This window comes from Argentina anserina, chromosome 7 (genome assembly GCF_933775445.1).
Source record: "Argentina anserina chromosome 7, drPotAnse1.1, whole genome shotgun sequence".
Lineage (NCBI taxonomy): Eukaryota > Viridiplantae > Streptophyta > Magnoliopsida > Rosales > Rosaceae > Argentina > Argentina anserina.
In genome coordinates this window covers 21,577,526-21,604,123 of record NC_065878.1, presented here as the reverse complement: position 1 = coordinate 21,604,123, position 26,598 = coordinate 21,577,526, and the positions used below count along the sequence as shown (strand labels likewise).

At 37.4% G+C, this 26,598-nt stretch overlaps 5 protein-coding genes across 5 annotated transcripts; 4 read left to right on the top strand and 1 right to left on the bottom strand.

The window, feature by feature from the left end:
- Window positions 1-1,672: 1,672 nt before the first annotated feature.
- LOC126803203 (21 kDa protein-like) lies at window positions 1,673-2,556 on the top strand. Its single transcript, XM_050530967.1, has one exon. It carries the CDS (start codon window positions 1,742-1,744, stop codon window positions 2,321-2,323), a length of 582 nt encoding a protein of 193 aa, XP_050386924.1. The 5' UTR covers window positions 1,673-1,741; the 3' UTR covers window positions 2,324-2,556.
- A 4,533-nt stretch (window positions 2,557-7,089) lies between these two features.
- On the bottom strand, window positions 7,090-7,808 carry LOC126803204 (pectinesterase inhibitor 4-like). The gene has a single exon (XM_050530968.1). The coding sequence runs from the start codon at window positions 7,799-7,801 to the stop codon at window positions 7,226-7,228; it is 576 nt and encodes a 191-aa protein (XP_050386925.1). The 5' UTR covers window positions 7,802-7,808; the 3' UTR covers window positions 7,090-7,225.
- A 5,329-nt stretch (window positions 7,809-13,137) lies between these two features.
- On the top strand, window positions 13,138-13,881 carry LOC126803202 (21 kDa protein-like). Its single transcript, XM_050530966.1, has one exon. The coding sequence runs from the start codon at window positions 13,174-13,176 to the stop codon at window positions 13,771-13,773; it is 600 nt and encodes a 199-aa protein (XP_050386923.1). The 5' UTR covers window positions 13,138-13,173; the 3' UTR covers window positions 13,774-13,881.
- Window positions 13,882-14,948: 1,067 nt separating this feature from the next.
- Window positions 14,949-16,076, top strand: LOC126803201 (cyclin-dependent kinase F-4-like). The gene has a single exon (XM_050530964.1). It carries the CDS (start codon window positions 14,949-14,951, stop codon window positions 16,074-16,076), a length of 1,128 nt encoding a protein of 375 aa, XP_050386921.1.
- Window positions 16,077-17,349: 1,273 nt separating this feature from the next.
- LOC126803205 (21 kDa protein-like) lies at window positions 17,350-26,457 on the top strand. The gene is made up of 2 exons (XM_050530969.1): window positions 17,350-17,571; window positions 26,125-26,457. The coding sequence occupies exons 1-2, from the start codon at window positions 17,350-17,352 to the stop codon at window positions 26,455-26,457; spliced, it is 555 nt and encodes a 184-aa protein (XP_050386926.1).
- Window positions 26,458-26,598: the final 141 nt, after the last annotated feature.

Below are 26,598 nucleotides of genomic sequence, written 5' to 3'. Positions count from 1 at the left end.
TTTAAGAAGTGAAGGGTTATCTGTGCAGCAGCAATAAACCCTAGTTATGTATGTTCTGTTGATATTTGATAACCCAAGAAAACTGGATGTCGGCAAAGAAGGAGTGGGGACTGGCGAAGAGGCTAGGCCGGTGGTTTCTTAATCAATGGAAGACAATGATACAAAAGCATTTGGTGGTTTAGCTCATGTTCCTTTCACATATCATTGTACGGCCTCCGCCTCTAAAGCTCTAATTATATGTTCCACGTTACAATGTTTCGTTGTTTGTTTCCCACTTGAATATCTTATAGTTGCTTATCGCTTCAGCTAATCAGCTTTGTCTACACCATTTTGTGCCTTATCTACACTTGTTCTTCTTTCACTTCACATTACTTTCTCCGGAGCTACCAGTGTGTGAGGTGAGAAGAGGTAATTTTTTTTAATAGCATTCATTCATAAAGGAAGAGTACAGTAATTTTCTAACTCAAAACAATCTTACGAGAACATCAGACAACATAGCTAGTTCACCGGTTTTCACAAATGTAATGACTCCAACAAGGAAAACAAAACAGAAAAGACCCAGACAAAATAACAAAAATACATCGACATAGCAGTTTTTTTAACCAAGACAGTTAATAAAACGTGTCTTGATTATGCAGTTGAACGTACGTAGTAAGTAGCTTGAGCCTCTCGATATATGATTTTCCAAAATTGCTTGTTAATGATAAGTAGCACAAATATGGTTTGAGATAAAGTAACGTAAAATGAAAACATATGTAAGTAGTAGTGAAATAATGACAACATATGCTTGTTAAATTGGCTACTAGATATGATGCCAATAATGATGGTTGCTGATTTTTTTTTCCAGATCACGAGTAGCTAGGATCGGGAAAATTATTCATCTAAAGATTTGCAATTGGTCATAGTCATACAGGCTCACATGTGTCTTCTAGAATTCTAGTTAAGTTAGCACTAAGCGCAGTGATTATAGATTAGTCATTAGCCCACCATTGTGTCACAGACAGTGTGACTTTGGAAGCTTATTCTTAAAGAAATCCTCAAATGTAATCTAATACTCTATTTCCGCAATCCGCGATCTGTGTATGGAGGCTAGTGTAGCGCAACCTGTCTTTAACTTCTTCTTGAAACTTGATGTCCTCCAGAGCCTTCTAGTATGACGATCCCACATGACTGATATAATAATTTATTGGCACCTGCCATTCAGCTTATTCATAATTTCATACAAATATTCAAGTCAAGTCGGCCGCATTATTAAGAAATTTACTAAAACTAAAAGTGTCATTTGCTGATCTGCCTAAATTTTCATATGAACTTGACAAAGATTTCACTGCATTTAATTTTATATACGTATTTCGCTATTTGTTCACATTTCTCTTGTAGCTTTGGTGGTGCACCACCCACCTATGCTTGCCCTTTTCCAAAATGGCACACAATGATTTAACACTCCAAGCATATAGTAAATTAATATTCTTCGATCAAGGAAAATTTAGATCTTTAGATCTTAACCCATTATTTGACCAGCCTTAATCTAACCTAACCACACTTGAACATAAAATTAAAATAAGCGAGAAAGAACCCAATTGGGTGATACAGCTACTCGTACACGGTTTGCAAATGTACGGATGCCCACCATTCTCATCTCCCTCTATAAATATACCACACCCTTCTCGTCCTCATCATCAAGCCTCAACTTAATTTCTACTGAAGTTGCTCTCTCATCTCTACTCAACTCAGTCTCATAATGGCTAGATCCTCTATCCTCTTTCTACTTCTTGCTCTCTTCACCGTTACTGCCAACTCTGCCTACACCACCACTGCCTCCAACTTCATCAAAACTTCATGCAGCGCCACCACGTACCCAGACCTCTGCGTTCAGTCCCTCTCTTCATTCTCCACGGCGATCCAGCAAAACCCTCGCCAGCTAGCCCAGACCGCCCTCTCCGTCAGCCTCACCAGAGCCCAGTACGCCAAGTCATTCGTCACCAAGCTAACCAAGTTCAAGGGCTTGACCCACAAGGAGTACCAAGCCATCGACGTCTGCCTTGAGGAAATGGGTGATAGCGTCGACCGGTTGAGCAAGTCTGTGGACGAGCTTAAGAAGATGGGGAAGTCATCCAAGGGCCAGGATTTCATATGGCACATGAGCAATGTCGAGACTTGGGTCAGCGCTGCCTTGACTGACGACAACACTTGTCTTGATGGGTTCTCCAGCAAGGCCATGGATGGCAAGATCAAGTCCTCCATCAGAGCTCAGGTGCTTAATGTTGCCAAGGTTACTAGTAATGCTTTGGCTCTTTGCAACCACTTTGCTTCCCAGTATTGAAATATGCAGACCGTGTACGTAGTTGACTTTGTTCTTGTGAGTTAGAACTATATATGTGTATGGTTTTGATCCGCAGTGGCGCAGTATATGTATACCTCAGTCGGTGTTTATATATATGAGATGTAGAATATATGTGACCAGTTCTAGTTGTGTGGTAATATACTCTTAATTCTGTTACTCGGAAACTATGCAAGTGTGCGGATCTGCTTCATGCATATATATATATATATATACACGTCTATAAGCCTTTTTTGTTTCCTTAGTATCCCTTGATTGACGGACTAATTTGGCTTATGAAAGATTTGCACGTAGGCACAAAATCTCAATTGAACTTTTGAAGTGATTGGCACATAACAAAGATTAATTGATGTTTGATGATGGTGATGCCAAGTACCAATTTGTTTTGTTTATCTGACTACTAATCTATGATTTTAGTATCAGAAAAACATTTGGAGGGTGTGAAAGGGTTAAAGGGTGGACTGTGCGGAGGAGACAGAGAATCAGAGAGGAGTTGGGTGGAGACTCACCGTGAGCGGTGGTCACGTCAGTGGAGCCGGTTAATTGGGCTGGTGCATCTCAACTGTATGCCGAAATCAACGTGAATGTGATAGGTTATTATAATATGAATGATATTATCTTCTTCCACATGCATATGTCGCAGAAATCAACGTGATAGGTTTTTCAGAACGCGTCTTTGGGGCCTCTTTTGGGTGGGTTGGGGGGGGGGAATATTAACGTCTTCATCCATATATTATGGTCAGGCCGAATTTAAGGAGGGAATTTCATTCCAAAATTATCGATAACTTTACTCGTCGTCTAGATTTCCATGTTTTTGATAGATTTCCATTGATCATATCTAGCATCGACCTAGTTTAATTTAATTGTAAACGGTGTAAATTGATCAAATCGTTAGATAGAGTCTCGTGAAATTTGTGCTGATGTGCTTAATACTAAGTTAATTAGAGTGAGATGTTGTGATTCGCTCTAAGAAACTTGATAGAACAAAGGAAGATAAGAGGGGGAGTCTTCCTACGTGTGAAGAGGCATTTTCAAGTCTTTGACTTGCGTTACATTGAGGTCAAATTATTTTTGTCTCTAGATACCACCCCTAACAGCATCTGCATGCCAATTGCCAAGTTATGCCTACGAGTAAAACATATAAGCTAAGTAGCACCATGGACACGAGTTTGTATTGAACACAATTCGATACGTTGACATGACATATTAAAAAATTTTGGACACGGATATATAGTAGACACGTCAATTAAATATTATTTTAAATATAAATTTATACATATATTATATAGAAAATACCATTGGATGACACTTTCTAACACCCTTGTGTTTTAAAAAGATGTTACTTAAATTTGTGTCACACGACTTAATTGGAACCACCGACAATATTAAATCTCTCTCGTCGAATAAAACTTTAAAATAGAAGATTTTGGCCTATTGGGTCAAGGTTTGAGAAATTCCAACCCATTCTTTTCCTTCACCCAAAATCTGAGCTCATTTCTTTAGCGCACTTCTTGTACTAAAAATCCATTAGTTCACATCCCTTCATTTTCTTCTCTGCTCGACAACTCACATATTTCTTCTTCTTCTCCACCGAGCACCGCACTACACCTTATCTTTCACCGTGCAGCGCCGTCGTCGATCCGGCGAGACTCGAGCATGCATCACTGTCATCAGAATCACCTCTTCATTCACTTCAAAACTATGGTCTCAAAATAGCCATCAGAGCTCAAATTCCACAACCTGGGATTAGAGGCCGATGGAAAAGCTTGGAATCTCTGGTGAATTCTCCAGCTCCAGCGAGCTCCTTGGTCTCTATTTGGTAAACCCAGTCGTTTCCTCCTTTTCCAATTCAATTTCTTTTAATTCTTTCAAATCGAGTCCTAATCTTCCTTGTCTTCCTTCTCTGTTTCGATTTTGGGCATGAAACCATAGGGCTGGCGAGCCATTCTTGTCTTATGGATGATTTGGTAGCCAAATGGAGACTCTAAGGTGAGCTTGGAATGCAGTAGACAACTTAGAGAAGCTTCGGTGTGGTAGCAGCATCTTGATGTCAAGAACACCGAACCCAATTCGCGTATCCAAGCCGTGTCCGGATATCAATTTATGTGTCCGAGCGTATAACGGCGTGTCCGTGTCGGACACGCAATACGTGATTCTGGTGTCGTGTCCGTGCTACATAGCATATTAGTAACGGATCCTTTATCGCAGTTGATTAGAGCCCCCTCATCCCTCCTTTTATAATCCATGTTATATGGGATTCTACCATCCATTTAGTCCAACTATGTGTTGAATGTCCCTCATTTACCTCGATCAATTGTCCAACAAAAAATGTGTTAGTAGTGTTTAGATGAATCTCTTGACGTAAGGGATACAATCTTTAAAAAAAATATCGAATTTGTTAACTAATTGTACATATATACATTTGCACATTGATGCCGGGCCTAAAGTATTATACCATGAACTAATCCATATTCCTAACACACCATTGTATAGCAAACAACAAAAAACAGAGAGAGCTAGTTGTATTTTCGATAGCATATAACTAATAAACGAGACGGCACATGATCGCTCGCTAACGGACTAAGTGTTTAGATCTTGCAGAGGAACATGATCGTTTGCTAATAGTTTAGTTATATATCTGATGCATTTTTTTAGAGAAAACAAGAGAGGATATCTTAGAAGACAGTGAGAACAATGTTAATGCCTTAATGGGTCATAATGATTGGGTTAATTTATTATACATCAATGTATGTTATACATCTCACATCCGACGGTTGACAACAGATATTATTTTTCTGACCCCACTCACAAAATAATATCGACCGTCAGATGTGAGATGTATAACATACATTGATGTATATTAGAATTTTCTATAATGATTCACCGCAACAGTAGTTGCCGATAATAGTTCCATTCTCACTTCGAACACGCTTAAAATATGTTGACTTGTTGATTACTAATTGACAAGTGTGAATTATGTTACTGGACGTAAGTTCACGTAACATAATCTCGATGTGAACGTGGATATATTCCGAAACCTCTCTTCCACAATAGTTTATCTCAACATCTCTTTTCCTCCTTTCATATATATATTTTTTTGCTTTTCTCATTTTGGAACTCTTACATATCCTTTTGCATACAAGTATCTCGATCATCATAGATTTGATTGCATACATGTGTGAATAAACACTACTATACTTAATTAAATTATAAAGAGACTGTAGTAAGATGTTCGCCAATAATTTAGACAAGAGAAACCGATGTAGGTCACTTGACCTAAGAATCATCACCAGTCATAAACATACATGGATAATCTCCCCCTTCCATGCCTGAACGAATGCAAAATTTTATGGGTGAAGCATGTCTATTTGGATGCATGCATGGAAGAATCACTACATTTAAATAATTGCACGATATGTATAGTTCACGTAGAAGTTGAGGTCCTTCTCTTTTGCCGGCAACTCCCATATGTATTCCACAGTACACGTGACATAGCAGATGCATTGGCCGGAAAAAGATTCCAAAATATCAACGGAAAGTGTAATGCCTAAATCTAAAAGTTATGTAGCACGGACACACGTGCATTCACTCACGTATCGCATGTCCGACACGGATAAAGACATGATACGGCTAGACACGCGTTTAATACACATGGTCACGTCGTATCTTAAATGGACATGCGTATTCTTCAAATTGAATACGCGAAGACAATAAATTCAGATAAAAATGCACGTGGTGTGATTCGAATTTGGGTTGTCAATGCATATGGGGAACTCCTCACCATTTTCTACTGAAATGTTTTTGTTAATAGTTATGCACAATTTAACATATATAACAATTTAAATAGTTCTATAGAATATAAATTAATTTTTTTTAAAAAAGTTTATCAATATCTTTTTTTATAATGTCAAATTTTCCTTAAAAATTAATATTTTTAGTCATTGGTTTAACTATTTGTTTAAATTTTTTTAATTAAGAAACTATATCACTTATGTTTTATTTTTTTAGTATTCATATATATATATAATAATAATAATTAATTAACGTGTCCACAACATGTCCGTGTCAAAAATTAATTAATTTGCCGTGTCCTTATATCGTATTGTGTCGAATACGGACACCTCGTGTCCGTATTTGTGCTACTTAGTTTAAAAGTGATATAATTCTAATTTCTTGCAATAATTTCATAATGAAGTGATATAACAAAATCTCCATAGTTTTAACTTTTAATCATGCATGTGATCGTGTCTAACTGTGCAACAATATATATGTTGCAATTACATCAAGAGTTAGAAGTACATTCTCATATATAGTGATAAACTAGTATTCATATAACTAATCCTCCTACCGGACTGGCCACCATGACTAACAATGTGCTCTAACGCTAGATTGGCTAATCATTTTGAAAGTGTATTAGTCATTGATGGTAACTTATATAATAGATGATGACATTACTTGTACTAGTTCCGTTCATACGGTCAGTAGCTGACTATGAAATTCATACTCAACTACCATTGGATGTAAATCCAAGGGTGAGGAGAATCTTTTTAAAATTGAGTTATTTTGTTTTTAACCTTTAGATTTACATCTAATGGTGGTTGAACATAAATTTCATGGTCAGTAGCTGACCGTGTGAATGAGATTTTTACTCGTACACTACATAGCTCGCATGGCATGATGACAATCGATGGAAAACTTTTTTTCTGTTTCAAGAAAAAAACTTGAGAGAGCTCGTTATGTACAAGAAATTAAACAACCACAACCGAGAACTAACTAATACGGCTATATAAGACTATAAACATATGCGATATACCAGCAAACACATGTGAAGAAAGAACAGTCAAATGAAGAAAACACACAAGGGAACGTAAACAGCTGCAAGCGCTAGTAACTGAGGCTGTTGATGAGAGACAAAGCATTGCTAGCCAATCTAGCAACAGTGAGAATGCTCTTGTTAATGGTGTTCTTTACCGCCGTATTCACCTTATGCTCATCGAATCCATCCGTACAGGTATCCTCATCCGTCAGCGAAGCACTAACCCAAGTCTTTATGTCATCCAGATGATACTGGATATCCTCACCTCCTAACTCTCTCATGGCAGCCAGCGCCTGTTTAAGCTCGTCGACGGAGTCCTTGACGGTCTCTATGCAAGCCTTCACCACACCAGCCTCTGCTTTCGTTAGTCCTTTCTTCTTCAACAGCTTAGACACTGTGGACGCGGAGGTTTTCGCTGCTTTTAGGGTTACGGAGAGAGCATAATTGCAGAGTTTCTGAGGGTTTGATTTGATGGATGTGGCGTAGGAGGAAAGAGACTTGTAGCAGATTTTAGGGTACGTGGTGGAGTTGCAGGCTGTTTTGACGTAGGTTTTGTAGGTTTGGCTCGAAGAAGAAGTCGCCGTGGTTGTGTTGATGAAGAGGATGAATAGGAGAAGAGCGAAGAGAAATGTCGGAGCTCCCATTTTTGATGTTGTTGGATTATTGATAGATTGTGCGTAATAATATTTAGGAATTTATAGGTGAGTATGAGAAGCAAATATATTGTGTTTTTAATCAAAGGCAAGCAGTGGATGAGGTGGCAAGTAAATGATCATTTGCTGACAAGGAGTGTTGGTTTTGGATCCCAACCATTTTAAGAATAAGAAACTAGCTCTTAGCTTGTGATAAAATATATAGACTTATTAAGTTTTAATATTGAAATGAACGAAAGAGAATATCAATATCTGGAGATTTTAAGAATAATAAGAACAATTAATGTTTGCGAGTACATCTTCGATCTTAGGTACCGTAAAACATTCTCATTGGCTTTTATCCTATTTAACAACAATGGACAACCATCCCATTCTCACAACTTTATGCTTAATTCATTGGGAAAATGAACTTTGAAAGACATGTGTATGCTGTTTTGCACAATAACAATCACTTTTTTACTACTTGGATGTTAGCTCAACTATCAAATAAGTTCCGTTAGCTATTGAATTTGTGCCAGTGTGCACACACAGGCAGGGCACCAAACACACTCTGAATTCAGCAGCTAAGGGAACTTAAATTATGAAAGTGTAAGAGTTTAAACTTTAAACCCTTAAAAAGGAATGGAGAGGAGAGAGAGGGATGGGGTAAAAAAGGAATCTAAAACAAAGAATTAATTATTAACTTTTTAGATTGTTCATTGAATGATGTGAAATACCACATGTCACAAGCGTATTAGTCAATGTACATAATGAAAGGTGCATTGAATTTGAATCTGTTTATATGAGTATATGACTATAGTTTTATTTATCTACTTTATAGTGCTTCTCTTTTTTTTTTTGGAAAGGTATGGTGCTTCTTTTTAAATTATGAAAGTGTAAGAGTAAACGACCTATAGTGTTTTATTTACTTTCTAATTATTAATTTATGTCATATTGTTCTTACAGTGATTCAGAAATTTATTGTAAGATAAATAATGAGGTAATGAATATTGATGGGAAGCAAATCACCATGAAATCCGATAATAGCGTGTATCTTAAGGGATTTTTGATGATGCCGGCTGATCTATATCTTTTAGCCGGCGCGCGTGGGACGTGACTACGTCAGTTGGAAGTTATACGGCATTGTTCATGAGCCTACGATAACGGTCATGCTCTCAGCCTATAACATGTGGCCACGGCATAAGATGACCTACGACCCCTTAAAAAGTCAAATAATCAACGTGCGTGAGGGTGAGGCTTATCACCTGTCCGCATGCACCGTAGCCTAGCGCGACGAGAGGCGGTGTTCCTGGGCTACAGCTCCGCCACGCTTACATCACTACGATCACAGCCTTGTCTATCCTTCAACTCTCGCCACGTAAGGGGATTTAGAGTTGGAGAGTGTTGCAAGCATAAATCAGATTCACATTATGTTGCATTATAAATTGAGGGGAAGACTTAAGGAATCTAATTTGAATGATCAAGGTGCAAGTGCTCGAGCCCGTAATGCATGGAAGAAAGCAAGGGTTCATGTTCTTGTACATAATACATGCGCAATGGATTTTGTCAAGTTGATTCAAATCTCTTTCTTTGAGATAGATCTCCCAGTTCTGGGGTTATAGAACTATTGTCATAAATTCTGCGTTATTTCTGTAAGTTTATAACAAGAAACTTATGATGCCTGCTCCTGGTTTTCATGGTTGTTGTTCCTTGATTAGATTGATAAAAAAATAAAAAGTAATGACCTCACATAAAACGACCTGTTATATGCGTTGCAATTGGATCGTGTTTTTATATTCGTGAATTTGAAGCTATTACACTGGCATGGGTATACAATGTATGTCAGTATATGTTTAATTATGGCCTCTGTGCTCTATACCAAGCACCAACAAAGTTGAGATCAATTACTGAAATTATATGTATATATTCTTACTTTCATTCCTTAAACAAAAACAAAATCTGTTTTTTTTATTCTTACAAGAAGCTTTGATTTTTGAATTGTATTTCACTAATGTATTGAACTGTACATGCATGTTGTTCCTTTTGTTTTTTTTTTTTTAATTTTTAAATAAACATGCATGTCATTATGAATTGGTATTCAAATTAATTACCTTTCTGTTGAGATTTGAGAACAAGCTCATCTTTTTTCTTGATAAAATGTATCCCTAGGTGATAGCCTCCACCACCATATATATATATATATATATATATATATATATACCATGAAATTTGATACTTACTGGTGAATGCAGATCATATATAACATGCATTAGTACATAAACTGATAAACATTCCTGGCCCGGCTGTGTTAGCTTCGTACAGATACATACATGCAACATAACCAGATGACCTCGTTCGAATTCTTGATCCTTCGATGTCAGCTCTTCGATCAGTTCATCAAGGGCTGAATGAGGATTTAATACTGAATATGCTCACCCACTTATACTAATTAAGAAATATATGTTAGCCAAGTTATGTCTAAAACAACAATTTCATGCACTTATTGTTAGACATGTCTAACAAACGGTTGTGACTTGTGAGATAAACTCGTTTTTATCTAGCGGGACTAGGTATGAAAAAAAGCGCAGCCAAGCTAGTATGTCATTAGCAAGTCCTTAGCAATTTACCAACGGATTAGAGATGACAACATCAGTAATCAATTAAGATTGATAAGGACACACTATCAGCTCAAAATCATGTACATGACATTGATCAGTGGCCGAAGATCGATCATGTTTGACAATATATTTTTTGGCATGAAACCAAAACCTCTAAGAAAAAACACCAAAAAAAAAAAGATATCCAAACACAAGTAAAATGATCAGAGGCGATTGCATCAGAGATCAGGTTGCACAACAAGCGTTCGAGTTCGGGCATGATAAGGGTCTTCAGAATTTTTCTCTCCATGTACCGACCGTACCTGGATATCCAAAGTATAAATGGTTAGTCATTACTCATTACTGTAACTGTGTTATATATATTTTTTTGGTATTCCATTAAAAATTCAATTTTTGGAAGCTTTTTAAGAGAAACACATCTATATTTTTCTTCATTATTCACTAAATGATTACCTTTATTCAATCTAAATTACAAAATGTCACTATTAAAAACTGATATAAATAAGTGATTAGTCAATCAATAAATTATGCTCTTATTTATTATCTTAATTATATATTTCCATAGTCCCTAAATAATTTTAGTTTTTCTTTTCCTCATCATAAATTTAGAAATAGAAATAATGAAACATTTTCTTTAATTACATATATATAAATAAGAAGTTTTTAAATTTAAATCAATTCTTAATTGAAATCACTCCATGGTGATATAAACTTTCTATTATTTTGAATAATTTTAAAGTTTCTATTTTATAGGTATATTTTTTTCATATGTCATCAATGCAATCTATGTTTAAGGTAGAGATATAAGTTCTTCACTATCTAGTAGGTTTTGTTTTAACTACAACCTAATGATTATGTATGTATATGTATAGACATTTATATCTCTTTTAGGGATTTTTTACATCAACCTGTTTTTTAGAGCATCTTCAATAGCTCCTCTTAAAATTATCTTTTATAGAGGATACAAACATCAAATCTCTAAATAAAAAAGGTCTCAACTCCAACAACTCATCTATTCTATTATATAAAATTAAATGTAAATTTGTATAATTAAATGAAAATCAAATTGAATCCTCATAATGTCATAATTTATACCAAGCCAGAGAATGAATGATAAATCATTTTTTTGTTATTTTTTAGGATAAAGAGTGGATTTGTTTTGGTAAGAAATAAAAGTTTTGAGATTGTTTTGAAAATTATACATATTTTGAGATTTTGTTTATCTTTCTTCCCAATTTCTCTATTATAGATGATGATTTAGAGGAGCTATTGAAGCTAAAAATTGTCATTTTTTTCTCTATAATAGATATTATTTGGGTTTTAGAGAAGCTGTTGGAAATGCTCTTAGGTATTCTATTATTCCAAAACTCTATTTCTTAGGTTGAATATGAAATTTATACTAACATGGGGTATTCTATTATTTCAAAACTCTATTTCTTAGGTTGAATATGAAATTTATACTAACATGCATGTTTCTATCTATTAGGTAACAATATAGAGTAAAAAAAAACGTTGAAACAACTCAAAAGATAAAGAAGTATCGTTAATTTCTTCATGCTCGTTAAATAAAGGTTTACCGAAAGTTCATGTAAAATAATACAAAAAATAAAATATTTGAGAAAATATATATACATACATATTTTAAAAGGAAAATATACTTTATTTATAGATGTAAAATTTTGAAACGAATGAATGATATAGATACACAACAAGCTTTAAAATCTCTCATATGATCTATAAAAGTTGTAGTTGTGTTTGTATTTTGAAGTTTTAATATCAACTATATAAAGAAATTTTTCTTCAGAAAAATCTGAAATCAAATCTTTCAGCAATTTATAGTAATGAAGAATCAATAGTGTTTGAATTAGACATATACAGTGAAATATTTAAAATAGATGCTAAAATTAAATAAACTAAAATGATCCAAAAGACGAAATAAATTTATACAAAAAGAATTTGGGATAGATTGAAAAAATATTTGAGTGTGGGTTTAACTTCAAATGGTTCCAATATTGGGTATATATCAATTTTTTTTAATGAATGACTGTGTTATCTATATCTCCAATGTGCCCTATTCAAGTTCATACAATAATCATAAACGACAAATATGTGTCCCCAAAATATCTCCAGAACTTCCTGAAAGTTGCACGTACTTATTGTTAGCCATGCATAAAACAAGAATTGCACATGTGCTCCAGGACCATGAATGCATGCATGTAATCTCAGAAGAACAATACCTTAATATCTTAATTTGCTGGGTGACCTGGGTCATTACATGAAATTCTATCGATCTCCACTTAATTGGCCAATTTAGCTTATACTATTTGCTGGGTATTTCCGCAATGTATATATAAGTTGCAGAAAGACACAAGTCATTGTATCATCAATCAACTTGCTTCAATTAATCAGAAGTTTAGAGATAAGACAGCCGCCGGTCGATGTCAAGCTTCTGTTATCATGGTCAATCGGTCGATCCTTTAGGTCGACAAAGAGTCCAAACCAATTACTTCACCCACCCAATGGGCCAAAATTGCAGCAAGTTCATATAAAGCAAGAGCGCAATAGACACGTGAGCAACAGATAGTCCAAAATGTTTTTGCAAGTAGATGATATATATGCATGCATGATTATCTAGATAACATTTTAATTTATTTAATCTGTGTGTAGGTCGAGTTGGTCCTATAAATTGGTACCTTTGGCTCCCTAATGTCATATCGATCACTCCTCCCCTCCCTGCAAAATTTGATAACAGTATCAAAGAAAGCAATGGCCTCCTCATCGTTCACATCTCTTCTTATAGTATTTTCCATTATGAGCTGCTCCACATTCTACTCAAGCTCAGCGGCTAGGGACCTGGCACCCAAAACCAACACTGAGTTCATGAAAACATCTTGTAGTGCAACGACCTACCCTAAACTATGTCTCACTTCCCTTGCAAGCCAAGCAACAGCAATTCAAACAAGTCCGAAACTCATGGCGATTGCAGCCCTTAGTGTCACACTTTCCTCCGCTAATTCAACCTCGACCATGATGTTGAGTCTCTCCCACAGCCACGGAATGAAGCCTAGAGAAGTGGCTGCCATGAGAGACTGCGTTGAAGAGTTGAGTGATTCGGTGGACGAGCTTCAGAGGTCTATTTCCGAGATGGGTAACTTCAAGAGCTCGGATTTTGAGATGATGATAAGTGATGTACAAACTTGGGTTAGCGCAGCCTTAACGGATGAGAGCACCTGCACAGATGGATTTGCTGGAAATGGTATGAATGGGAATTTGAAGACTGCTGTGAGGGGGAAGATTGTGAACGTTGCACAATTGACTAGCAATGCCTTGGCCTTAATCAACAGATACGCCTCATTTCATGGTTAATTTCGAGCAGTTACCCTACAAGCAAGATCGAGATGAAAGTCTATATAAACTCTATATATATTTGTAAGATAGTTTTTGTGGAAGCGTTTGATTAAGTCGTCTACGAGTTCTCAATTAATGAAATATATATGTTGTCGGTATTGTATTTCTTTATACGTATAGTGATTAATGTAGAAATTTTTACGTTGTGCATGGATGTTTGCTCAAAATGTAACTAGTTACTACGAATTAGAAGGTAGGTAGCTAGAGAAAATCAAAAACTCGATCTGGTAATTAACCTTCAATAGCCGGTGACGGGCCGCTAATCCTTGTCTAAGATAAGGTCATGGCCCCTGGTCGCTCTTGGTTGTCTGATATTCTAACGAACGCATCTTCTTGAAGTGGTAAACTGTTAATCTTAATAACTCGACTTGGCTAATGGCGGCCACCATTATGTTCAACACTTCAACATGATATTGTCGCACATTCACACTATCTGCAGTCATATGAAATGTGCCGAGGTGGAATAGCTGATGTCCTCGTCAGAGTAGTGTTCCCTACGTACCAAGAAGTTAGGAAGACGTACACAACACTTGATTTTGATGCAATTTGGGCATGATAATTTTCACTTAATCTATAGATCTGTCTCATGCATGCATATATATATATAAATGAGATAGATAGTCGATCTTTCTGGTCACCTACATAAATCGTAGTGGGTTCAATTTTAATTTTAGTAAAAAATAATTTATTTTAGAAGAAGATCATTAGTTGTAGTATAGTCGATCACTGTTGTCAATATGTCAGTTGCCGATTGTTGCAAAGTGTTTTCACTTTTCACTAGCAATTAAGGACAGTCTGTCAGCGATATCATTTTAACGTAAATGATATAGGGTCGATCAGGACCGCCCTTTTTGTTTACTACTAAGTCCAGGAAATTGACCGAATCCCCAGAGGATTAGGAGAACACTCTATCCTTAGTTCCTTACAAAACAGAAAACAAGTAATCCAAATCCTCAAAGAACTAGGAGAACACTCTCTCCTACATTCAAGAGGACTGAAGTGATAGAAAGCTATAAAACTTACCTCGAATTCCCTTGGCCTTTTGCATTTTTAGTAATAACAACTCAAGTCATCAAGGCGTGCGGGTACTGATATATCCTAGGGCACTCTCGCTTCTGTTTCTCCTGTGGAAAATGGAGAGGTATGAGATAATAAGGGAAGTTGGTCGTGGAGCATTCGGAACTGTCTGGCGAGCAAAAAATAAGCAGACTGGTGAAACTGTTGCAGTTAAAATACTGAAGAAAATATACGATTCATGGGAGGAGTGCCTGGGTCTGCGAGAAGTTAAGTCATTGCAGAAAATGAATCATCCAAACATTGTGAAGCTCAAGGAACTGATCCATGAAAATGATATTCTGTTCTTTGTGTTTGAGTACATGGAGTTCAACCTGTTCCAACTTATGAAAGACAAGGTTAAGCCTTTCCCTGAATCTCAAGTGAGGAGCTGGTGTTTAGAAGTTTTTCAAGGTCTTGCTTATATGCACCAGCGCGGATATTTTCATCGCGACCTAAAGCCGGAGAACTTGTTGGTGACCAAAGACTTCAAAATCAAGATTGCGGATCTTGGTCTTGCTCGGGAAATCGATTCAAAACCACCCTATACGGAATATGTGTCAACGCGCTGGTACCGAGCTCCTGAACTGTTGCTCCAGTCAGGTTTGTATGGCTCTAAAGTGGATATGTGGGCAATTGGTGCAATCATGGCCGAGTTGCTTAGTCTCCGCCCTCTGTTTCCCGGAATTAGCGAAGCAGATGAGATGTACAAAATTTGCAGTGTACTTGGGACTCCAACCGAGGATTCATGGGCCGATGGGCTTTGTCTTGCAAGAAACATCAACTACCAGTTTCCACAGTTTTCTGGTGTTCATCTCTCTTCACTAATTCCATCAGCAAGTGAAGATGCTATTAGCCTCATTAGTTCACTTTGTTCTTGGGACCCTTCCAAAAGACCAACAGCTGAAGAGGCCCTTCGCCATCCTTTCTTCCAGAGCTGTTACTATGTTCCTCCACATCTTCGTTGTCACAAAACAACTACTGCTGGATTAACAAGGGGAGCTTCAGAGCAGGAAAAATATCAGCCCCCTGGAAAGAGAGTCAATCCTACTCTTACCTCAGTGAACAAGGTAAGGAACGTTACACGCGGTACTGTGGGGAACCCGCTGCATAGGCAGCCCCCCATGAAAGCTGGAGTTAAATGGGCTGGCGAGCCGAGAGAATCGACCTTCACATTGTCAAAAACTAAAAGCATAAGTAGTTTCTAAGTTTTACTTAACTCAGTAAAGTGAAGAAGTCCTGGAAGTTGTACGCGAGTACCCTAGAAATGTAGTACCACTTGACAAAAGAGTACCTCGATCATGAGTTCATGACTAAAGTGAACTTGTCTGAGAGTGAGATTGTTTTGAAGCTAGGATCTGTAAACAAAACATGTATCCACGGTTCACATTTGCTAGAAGATCCTGTACGTACGTAGAAGATCGATATAAATGCTTGCTACGCGAATTTGATGTGTTTCACATGACATTTTGTATACATTTTGTAGTTCTATTTTGTACGTTTGATTTCTTAATCATCTCAAAAACTTCGCAGGTAATTGAAAAAAAAAAAGTCTTATTACACGTACTGTGTTGTTTTTTACATGAACTAAATCCCTCGATTTCATTAAAATGTTAGATTTAAGGTACAGCATTTCAATATAAAACATTGGGAGCCAGAAAAAACATATACTATCCACACCATGATACTCCGATTCACAAACAAATCTATCATAACCAACAATCGAGCGATCCATCAAGGACCAATGCGCCATGGTTTAACACATGGATGCAGGCCCCTGGGGAAAGGGCTAAATGCTAAGATATTTTAGAAAAGAAGAAGTGTTAATATATTTGTATATCTCAGTATCTGTAGGGTTCAGGAATTAATATCTTCCTACAAAATATCGATCGAAATGGCCTACTTAGTGTCTCTTGGAAAATAGTTTTGCTACATTATTATTTGGCTGGCTGCATTTTTTCTTTTTTTGAGAATGAAATTATTTCCCTGGCTGCATTATTCTCACATGTTCTCCATCTGATACTTTTCTTTTACCTTATTATATGAAAGAAGATATGCATCAATTTCTTGTCCCTTTCAGACAATGAATTACTTTTGGATTTGCTCCAAAATGGGGAAAGGCAAGGTTTCACAAGTCGGCCAATGCTTCTCGCTAAATATATAGATAAGAATAACTGGAAAATGGGGCATTAGTTCTGTTTCACATCGCTTTTTAGACCCAATCATCTCCCAAGTTGAGAAGCCATTTCCCACAAGGCCACAACCACTTGCCTGCTTAAGAGAGGATGTATCTTTCACCCTTTTGGGTCCCAAAAACATTTGATATTTTCTCAATTTGATCAAAGACTGCTAACTATTTTCCATGATTGGTGTTGCTTCTTCTTTCTTTTTGATTCTATTAATTGACACTTTTCCCTCTCCTTTCATCACTCCAAGTCTCCAACTCCACTGCCTAATAGTCTAATGCCCTGCTGCAAACAGATGGAACCCTCATTTTCTAAACACTTCGCCACATCTTCTTTCATAGTACTAGTCTTCACTACTTGTACCATATTCTACTCAGTCTCAGCAGCTAGAGATCTTGCCCCGAAAACCAATACCGAATTCATCAGAATATCTTGCGGTGCGACAACCTATCCAAATCTCTGCTTCACCACTCTGTCAAGCCAAGCAAGTTCCATCCAAACAAGTCCCAAACTCATTGTGTAATAACCCGAATTTTCGGAACTATTTATTGAGTTGATTTTAAATTTATAAAATTTGTGAAACTCATTAAACGTGTTTGTGCCACCTTGCGACGTCGGAAATCGAAAACGGAAACGTTATCGGAACGTTTAATTAGAAAAACGTTACGTTTCCGCGACGTGAGTATCGACTTTTATTCCGTCACTCATTTGTGAAAACTTCCTTCACGGAAGTTGTAGAACTCGTCGATACGAGTTCGTGGACGCGTCACACGTTCGAATCGGACGTCGGACGTGAAAGTTATTAACGTCAGAACTTAGTTTCCGATTTTGGAAATTAGTATAAAAATGATATTTTTCTGATTAGGGTTTCCATTTGTGGAAATCCCTCTCTTCTCTCTCCCCGAGTTCGTCCTCTCTCTCTCTCTCAGAAAGATCTTCATCGGCGATTTGCCCCTTCGACCGCCCGTGTCACACACCGCCAGTCTCAAGACCACCGCACGGCCCACCTCAGCTACCCCGGAGCTCGCCGCGCGGTGCCTCGCCGCCGTGAAGCCTCACGAACGTCGCCAAGATTCTGTAATTTTTCCACCGGCATCTCAAGCTCTCCGGCGACGATCCGACGGTCCAAAAGTTTGATTGAGGTGAGGGTTAGCTTAACTAGATTGTTGTGATGCTTGGTTGTTGATTTGTGGTTGTTTTGGTTTGGATTTGGAGGAGATCAGAGATCAGAGGAGGAGGGTGGATACCGCCGCCTAGAGGCGGCGCGTGTGGTAGCCTAGGGGTGGTCTGAGACCGTAGGAGGGTGGAGGAGGAAGAGAGGAAGAGTTTTGGGGCGGCGGTGGCATGATACGCGCCGGTCTTAGGGTCGGCGCGTGGACCCTACGCGCTGCCACAGTGAGTGGCGCGTGAGCGCCACGCGCGGTCTGCCGGAGGTGGCGCGTGTACCCACACGCTGCCACGTGCGGCGGCGCGTGAATAGTGTTTCGAAACAGTAATTTTGTAAAATTTATTTTTACGCACGGTGAATGTAAAAAGTAATTTACGTATAGTAAAAGTAAATTTTATTTACATTCGATAAATGTAAATGTAAATTACATTCAGTAAATGTAAAAGTAATTTCTGAAAGGTAAATCGGTAAGTATTATTTACTTAGACAGTATTTATATTTGAATAGTATACATATGTACAGAAATACGTAAAGAGTATATACACGTACATGAATACATAATTGATGTGTATTTATACAGAAATACGTGCATAGTAAATACATAAATAGTAACTCCACGAACAATAATTTCGTAAAACCATAAATTGCTGAACAGTAACATATTATTACTGTTTTGGCATTTAAGGTTTACGTAACGATTTTAAATTCTTTTCTTATCTTTTCAAGGTGATCGATAATTCAAGAAAATGAATTACTTTCGGAATTGTGGATTTTCGCTCGAGATTATAAGGTGAGGAAAATCTCACATTTACGAATCTACCTTTGCGGAAATTCAAGATTATGCAGAATATTAAAAAATGAAATATGACATGTATATGATATAGTGGAATATATATATTTGTATAAATGGTAAATAGGTACATATATATATATATAGTTTGTTATATTATATACTGTTATGATTTCGTTGTGAATATGTCATTTTGATGACGAGATTTATATGTCGAGCATGTGATTTGATTTATACAATATGACACGATGATTATTGTACGTGGTTTTAACATGGAGATTGTTAAAACGTTTTTGTCTACGGACGTGTGATGTCTTCGGACGTGATTTGTCTTCGGACGTGATTTTGCCTACGGACGTGTGATGTCTTTGGACGTGTGATGTCTTCGGACGTGTTTTGTCTTCGGACGAGTTTTTGTCTTTGGACATGAGTTATGTCTTCGGACGAGTTTTGTCTTCGGACGTGATTGATGTTTTCGGACGAGTTTTGTCTTCGGACGTGTTTTGTCTTCGGACGTGTTTATGTCTTCGGACGTGTTTGGCATGTCGGAACTTAGCCTTTGGCCGGGCGAAAGTTACGATACAATTAGAGCTCTAGTCTGTCTGCCGGGATACTGCATATGAGGTAACAGATGAATTATCGGTTTATGAGTACCCATATATTTTTGGGATTTTTGGGTGACAGATGGGTTGCCCAATGCCCGGCGGTGTACTGCATGAGGGGTAACAGATAAGTACCCGTTGTATAAATGCATTTGGGTAAACATAGGGGTTGCCTAATTCTCATGACTACATATATTTTCACATTATTAGACAACCAGATGTGCCGTCTAATGAGTCATGAGTGCATTTATATTTGTTGATTTGTGGATTTTCGTATATATTGATATGCGAGTTATATTGTTGTTTTACTCATACGAGCTGCAAAGCTTACCGGGTTTGTGTTTACAATCCTGGTGCACCTATTCGATGGTGTAGGAGATAACTCCGCAGGTGTGGATTAGCGGAAATCGACGGACCGCTCAGAGGACTTGAAGTTATTTATTTTCATCCTGTGGTGAGGATTTGTGTGGATTTCTTTGTGAGGATTTTTGTGAGGATTATACATTTCTATTTATTATAATGTCGAATTATAAATTGTGGGTTGTAATAATTAGTTTGACTGAGTTGTATTTTGAACTCAGAGATGATTCGCTGTAACATTTAAATGATTTCGATTCATTGAGATTGTTTAGTGTTTTTCATGACTTCGAAATTTGAGTTTCATGCTCGAAATTTTGGGGTCGTGACACATTACTTGTGCTGCACTCAATGTGTCACTTTCTGTAACGACCCCAAAATTTCGAGCTTAAAAACTCAAAATTCTAAAGTCGTTAAACACAAAATAATCTCAATAAAATCGAAATCATTTAAGTGCACAGCGGATCATCACTGAGTTATCAATACAACTCAGAAAACCAATTATTACAACCCAAATTTATAATTTACATTATGTAAGTTGGAATGTAATAATCCTCACAATCTCTCACAAAATAGTCACACAAAATCCTCACACAAGCTGGAGGTAAATCACTTCAAGTTCTCTGAGCGGTCCGTCAATTCCCGCTAATCTACACCTGCGGAGTCATCCACTACACCATCGAATTGGTGCACCGGGATTGTAAACACAAACCCGGTAAGCTTTACAGCTCGTATGAGTAAAATCAAAATATAATTCGCATATCAAAATATACGAAAGATCACAAAACAACAAATATAAATACCCTCATGAGTCACTCGTCAGCCCATCTGGTTGACCCAAAGAAATATGAAATAAAACGTTCATGAGGAAATTAGGTAACCCTTCTGGTTACCCAATGCATTTATAATACGGGTACCAAGAACGCTGGTACACATCTGTTACCCCTCTCGTAATACACCGTTGATATTGGATAGCCACCCGCTACCCAACATCCAAAATACACCGAGTACCCATGAGCAGATAACCACCCGTTACCTCGCATGCAGTACTAAGGCAGACATACTAGAGCTCTAACTGTATCGTAACTTTCGCCCGGCCAAAGGCTAGGTTCCGACTTGCCAAACACGTACAATAATCTCACATCATATTGTACCAATCACGTCCGAAGACAAATCAACATTTTAACAATCTCAATGTTAAAAATCACGTACAATAATCTCACATCATATTGTACCAAAAATCATGTCCGAAGACAAATCAACATTTTAACAATCTCAATGTTAAAATCACGTACAATAATCTCACATCATATTGTACAAATCAAAATCACATGCTCGATATTTAAATCTCGTCATCGAAATGACATAAATCACGATAAAATCATAACAGTATATTATATAGCAAACTATATATATATGTACATATTTACCATTTATACAATATATATATAATCCATTATATCGTATACATGTCATATTTCATAAACACGTCCGAAGACAAAAACTCGTCCGAAGACAAAACTCGTCCGAAGACAAAACATTTTAACAAACTCATGTTAAAACCACGTACAATAATCACACCTCATATTGTACAAAAATCACATCACGTGCTCAACATTTAATTCTCGTCATTCGAAATGACCAATTCCAACGAATTCATAACAGTATATAATATAGCAAACTATATATATATGTACTTATTACCATTTATACGATATATACGTAATCCACTATATTGTATACGTGTCGTAATTCAATATTAAAAACTCTTGCAAAAATCTTGGAATCACCGCAAGTGTAGATTCGTAAATAAGTGAGATTTTACTCACCTTCTTTCCTGCGTGCAACTTCCACGACCCTGAAAGTAGGGGTGGACAAACTGACCCGAAAACCGAAAAAAAACCGGACCCGAACCCAAACCGAATCCGAACAAACCGAAATCCGAATCAAACCGAACCGAAAATAAAAAAACCGAACCGAACCGATTCTATTTGGGTTGGGTTATGGGTTCAGTCCCTTAGAAACCGAACCGACCCGAACAATCCGAAGTTAATGGTCAACGTTACAAAACGACATCATTTTGTCATATTTATAATTTTACATTATTATTATTATTATTTTAATAAAAAAAATAGTGTGGTCGGCCTTACAGCCGCACATAATTTTTAACCTAATTGACCTAATGTATAAGAGGCGCATTATTTAGCCGTCTTGCTTCCTTCATAATGCGATAGTTTTATTTTAAACCTAATATAAATGTTATGATACATTAGTTGACACTTAGGAAATCGCCAACTCTAATTCGAAATATGATCGATCGACACCAGCAGATGTGATTGGTATATATATATTTAGGGACCCCGTCAAAATTTCGTCCGTTTTGGACATGGTTTGACCGTTCGTACCAACGGTTAACTAAAAAAGAGGCGTTTTCACATATTGAAACCCTATTGACCGGGGCTTTGCCAAATATATTTCTTTAGTGCGACCGCGCATGATAGATAACAAAAATTAGGTGATTTCAGATATGTAAACGGCTTTCGGCGTTCGCATATTTGTAATAGGTCCTCCCTTATGGCATAATAGTGGTGTTTTCGATTTACCAAAAATTCTGACGGTTAAATGAGGTCCGAATTGGATGAAATTTTTATAGGGTCACTAAATATATATACCGATTACATCGGCTGGTGTCGATCGATCCTTAGAAGTTTCCTTCATATAGTCGTTTCATAATGCGATAGTTTTATTTTAAACCTAATATAAAGGTTATGATACATTAGTTGACACTTAGGTGATCGTCAACTCTAATTCAAAATATGGTCGATCGACACCAGCAGATGTGATTGGTATATATATTTAGGGACCCCGTAAAAATTTCGTCCATTTTGGACATGGTTTGACCGTTCGTACCTACGGTTAACTAAAAAAGAGGCGTTTTCACATATTGAAACCCCATTGACCGGGGCTTTGCCAAATATATTTCTTTAGTGCGACCGCGCATGATAAGTAACAAAAATTAGGTGATTTCAGATATGCAAATGGCTTTCGGCGTTCGCATATTTGTAATAGGTCCTCCCTTATGGCATAATAGTGATGTTTTCGATTTACCAAAAATTCCGACGGTTAAATAAGGTCCGAATTGGATGAAATTTTTATAGGGTCACTAAATATATATAATGATTACATCGGCTGGTATCGATCGATCCCTAGAAGTTTCCTTCATATAGTCGCTTCATAATGCGATAGTTTTATTTTAAACCTAATATAAAGGTTATGATACATTAGTTGACACTTAGGTGATCGTCAACTCTAATTCGAAATATGGTCGATCGACACCAGCAGATGTGATTGGTATATATATTTAGGGACCCCGTAAAAATTTCATCCATTTTGGACATGGTTTGACTGTTCGTACCTACGGGCAACCAAAAAAGAGGCGTTTTCACATAATAAAACCTCATTGACCGGGGCTTTGCCAAATAGATTTCTTCAGTGCGACCCCGCATGATAAGTAACAAAAATTAGGTGATTTCAGATATGCAAACGGCTTTCGGCGTTCGCATATTTGTAATAGGTCATCCCTTATGGCATAATAGTGATGTTTTCGATTTACCAAAAATTTCGACAGTTAAATAAGGTCCGAATTGGATGAAATTTTTATAGGGTCACTAAATATATATAACAATCACATCGGCTGGTGTCGATCGATCCCTAGAAGTTTTCTTCATATAGTCGCTTCATAATGCGATAGTTTTATTTTAAACCTAATATAAAAGTTATGATACATTAGTTGACACTTAGGTGATCGTCAACTCTAATTCGAAATATGGTCGATCGACACCAGCAGATGTGATTGGTATATATATTTAGGGACCCCGTAAAAATTTCGTCTATTTTAGACATGGTTTGACCGTTCGTACCTACGGTCAACCAAAAAAAGAGGCGTTTTCACATAATAAAACCTCATTGACCGGGGCTTTGCCAAATAGATTTCTTCAGTGTGACCCCGCATGATAAGTAACAAAAATTAGGTGACTTCAGATATGCAAACGGCTTTCGGCGCTCGCATCTTTGTAACGGATTCTCCTTTAGGACAAATTAGTGGTGTTTTCAGTTTACCGGAAATTCTGACGGTCAAACTATGTCCGAATTGAATGAAATTTTTACATGGTCACTAAATATATATACTGATCACATCGGATGGTGTCGATCGATCCCTAAAAGTTTACTTCATATAGTCGCTTCATAATGCGATAGTTTTATTATAAATCGAATATAAAGGTATGATACATTAGTGGACACTTCAGCAATCGATAACTCCAGTTCGAAATATGGTCGATCGACACCAGCAGATGTGATCAGTATATATATTTAGGGAACCCGTAAAAATTTTGTCCGATTTGGATATTGATTGATCGTCCATACTTATGGTCAAGAAAAAAGGTGTTTTGACATTAAAATCCTCATTGACCGGGGCTTTGCCAAATGAAATTTTTTGGTGCGACCGCACACAATCGATGACAAAAATTAGGTGATTTCATATATGCAAACGACTTTTAGTGTTCGCATATTGGTAATGGGTCTTCCCTTATGACATAATAGTGTTGTTTTCGGGTAAAAACCCATCGGGCTTGCGGGCCTCGACGAGCTTTTCAGATCCACGGGCTAAATGATGAGGCATAAGTCAATTAGGTATGAAATAATCGTTAGACTATTAGTTTTTCATCTTTATGTTACATTTTGTACTTTTAAAATTAATATATAATATTACGTATTTTACATACGGGTAAAACCGAAAAAAAACCGAACCGAACCGAACCGTATGGGTTGGGTTGGGTTGTGGGTCACAGTCTCTAAAATAGAAAAACCGAACCGAACCGAATTTAAAATTTGGGTTGGGTTATGAGTTTTGTCCAAAACCGAACCGAATGGACCCGTGTCCACCCCTACCTGAAAGTAATTTCCTCACTTGTTTCGTCAGTCACCTAATAGCACGATAAATGCTTAGAAAATGATACTTAAAATATCAGGTGACGAGTTCAGCACAGCTAAATGTTGTTCATAAAACATTGTTCACGGAACACTGTTCATGTTTACTAATCACTGTTTTTACTAAACCACTCTTCACAGTTACTGTTTTTACCAAAACACTGTTCACAGTTACTGTTTTACCAAAACACTGTTCACAGTTACTGTTTACCATGTCACTGTTCAAATTACTGTTACAGTTTACTATTCACAGTTACTGTTACAGACCACTATTCATGCGATGGTACTATTCACCGGTACTATTCACAGTCACTATTCATGCGGCGTTACTGTTCACCGACCGCCACCAATCATCACCAAATTTCATCACCACAACCTAAACAACATTTCCAACAACTTCCTAGTTGACACAAAGTTCTAAATCCGAGCCTAAACAGTCCAAACACCGAAGAACATATATTCGGCACTATTCACAAACCCTAGAAATTGAAATTTTGATTCGGGTACTTACACTTCGATTTGGCTCGATTCCTTTTGTGGGAATGTTGTTGGGACTGAGACAAGCAAAACCCCTCAAGAATCTCGAGCCATGGTGGCTGGAGGAGGCGGCGCCGCCACAGCAGTAACTTCCGGCGGTTGCTACACCGTGTGTGGTTGTCGCCGGAGTGCAAGGCATAGCCCAAAAGATGGAGCTCGTCGAGCCCGTCAGTTTGATAGGTGGCACGACACGAGGCGACGTCGGATGGTGGAGAAATCGGCCGGAGAAGTTTTTTTGGGTCGGGTGAACAGTACCCGAGCTCGGGTGAACAGTAACCCGAGCTGATTTTTAGAAAAATCTGATTTTTAATCTCCTTTCCTTCCTTTTATACTATTTCCAAAATCGGAAACGAACTTCCGACGTTAATAACTTTTGCATCCGACGTCCGATTCGAACGCATGACGTGTCCACGAATTCGTATCGATGAGGTCTACGACTTTCGTGAAGGAAGTTTTTGCAACCGAGCGACGGAATAAAAGTCGATCTATACGTTGCGGTAACGTTACGTTTTCTAATTAAACGATCCGAGAACGTTTATGTTTTTGTTTTGAAATGTCGCAAACCTCCAATTGTCGTCTTGAATTAATTTCACAAGTTTAACACTTAAAAAAATACTCGACATTTAGTTTCTAAAAATTCGGGTTATTACACTTTCGTCTGCTAAATCAACATCTGCCATGATGTTAAGGCTCTCCCACGGCCGTGGCATGAAGCCTAGAGAAGTTGGTACCATGAGGGAATGCGTTGAGGAGTTGAGTGACACGGTGGACCAGCTTCAGAGGTCTATGTCCGAGATGGTAAACTTTAAGAGCTCGGATTATGAGATGTTGATAAGTGATGTGCAAACTTGGGTTAGCGCAGCCTTAACGGATGAGAGCACCTGCACAGATGGGTTTGCCGGAAATGGTTTGAATGGGAATTTGAAGACTGTTGTGAGGGGGAAGATTGTGAACAATTGACTAGCAATGCCTTGGCTTTAATCAACAGATACGCTTCGCTTAATAGTTGAATTTGATCATGATGTTTATAGGGGATAAATGTGTGATTTGTATGTTTTCTTTGTATCTGTTTGCCTTTAATTTGATTCAGATTAAACAAGT

What these genes read in the sequence shown, in the direction of transcription:
- LOC126803205 (XM_050530969.1), top strand. Translation starts at nt 17,350, where the DNA reads ATGGAACCCTCATTTTCTAAACACTTCGCCACATCTTCTTTCATAGTA. An exon ending in AAACAAGTCCCAAACTCATT is followed by an intron (nt 17,572 to 26,124) that starts GTGTAATAACCC and finishes CTCGACATTTAG; the next exon opens with TTTCTAAAAATTCGGGTTAT.
- LOC126803202 (XM_050530966.1), top strand. Translation starts at nt 13,174, where the DNA reads ATGGCCTCCTCATCGTTCACATCTCTTCTTATAGTATTTTCCATTATG.
- LOC126803204 (XM_050530968.1), bottom strand. Translation starts at nt 7,801, where the DNA reads ATGGGAGCTCCGACATTTCTCTTCGCTCTTCTCCTATTCATCCTCTTC.
- LOC126803203 (XM_050530967.1), top strand. Translation starts at nt 1,742, where the DNA reads ATGGCTAGATCCTCTATCCTCTTTCTACTTCTTGCTCTCTTCACCGTT.
- LOC126803201 (XM_050530964.1), top strand. Translation starts at nt 14,949, where the DNA reads ATGGAGAGGTATGAGATAATAAGGGAAGTTGGTCGTGGAGCATTCGGA.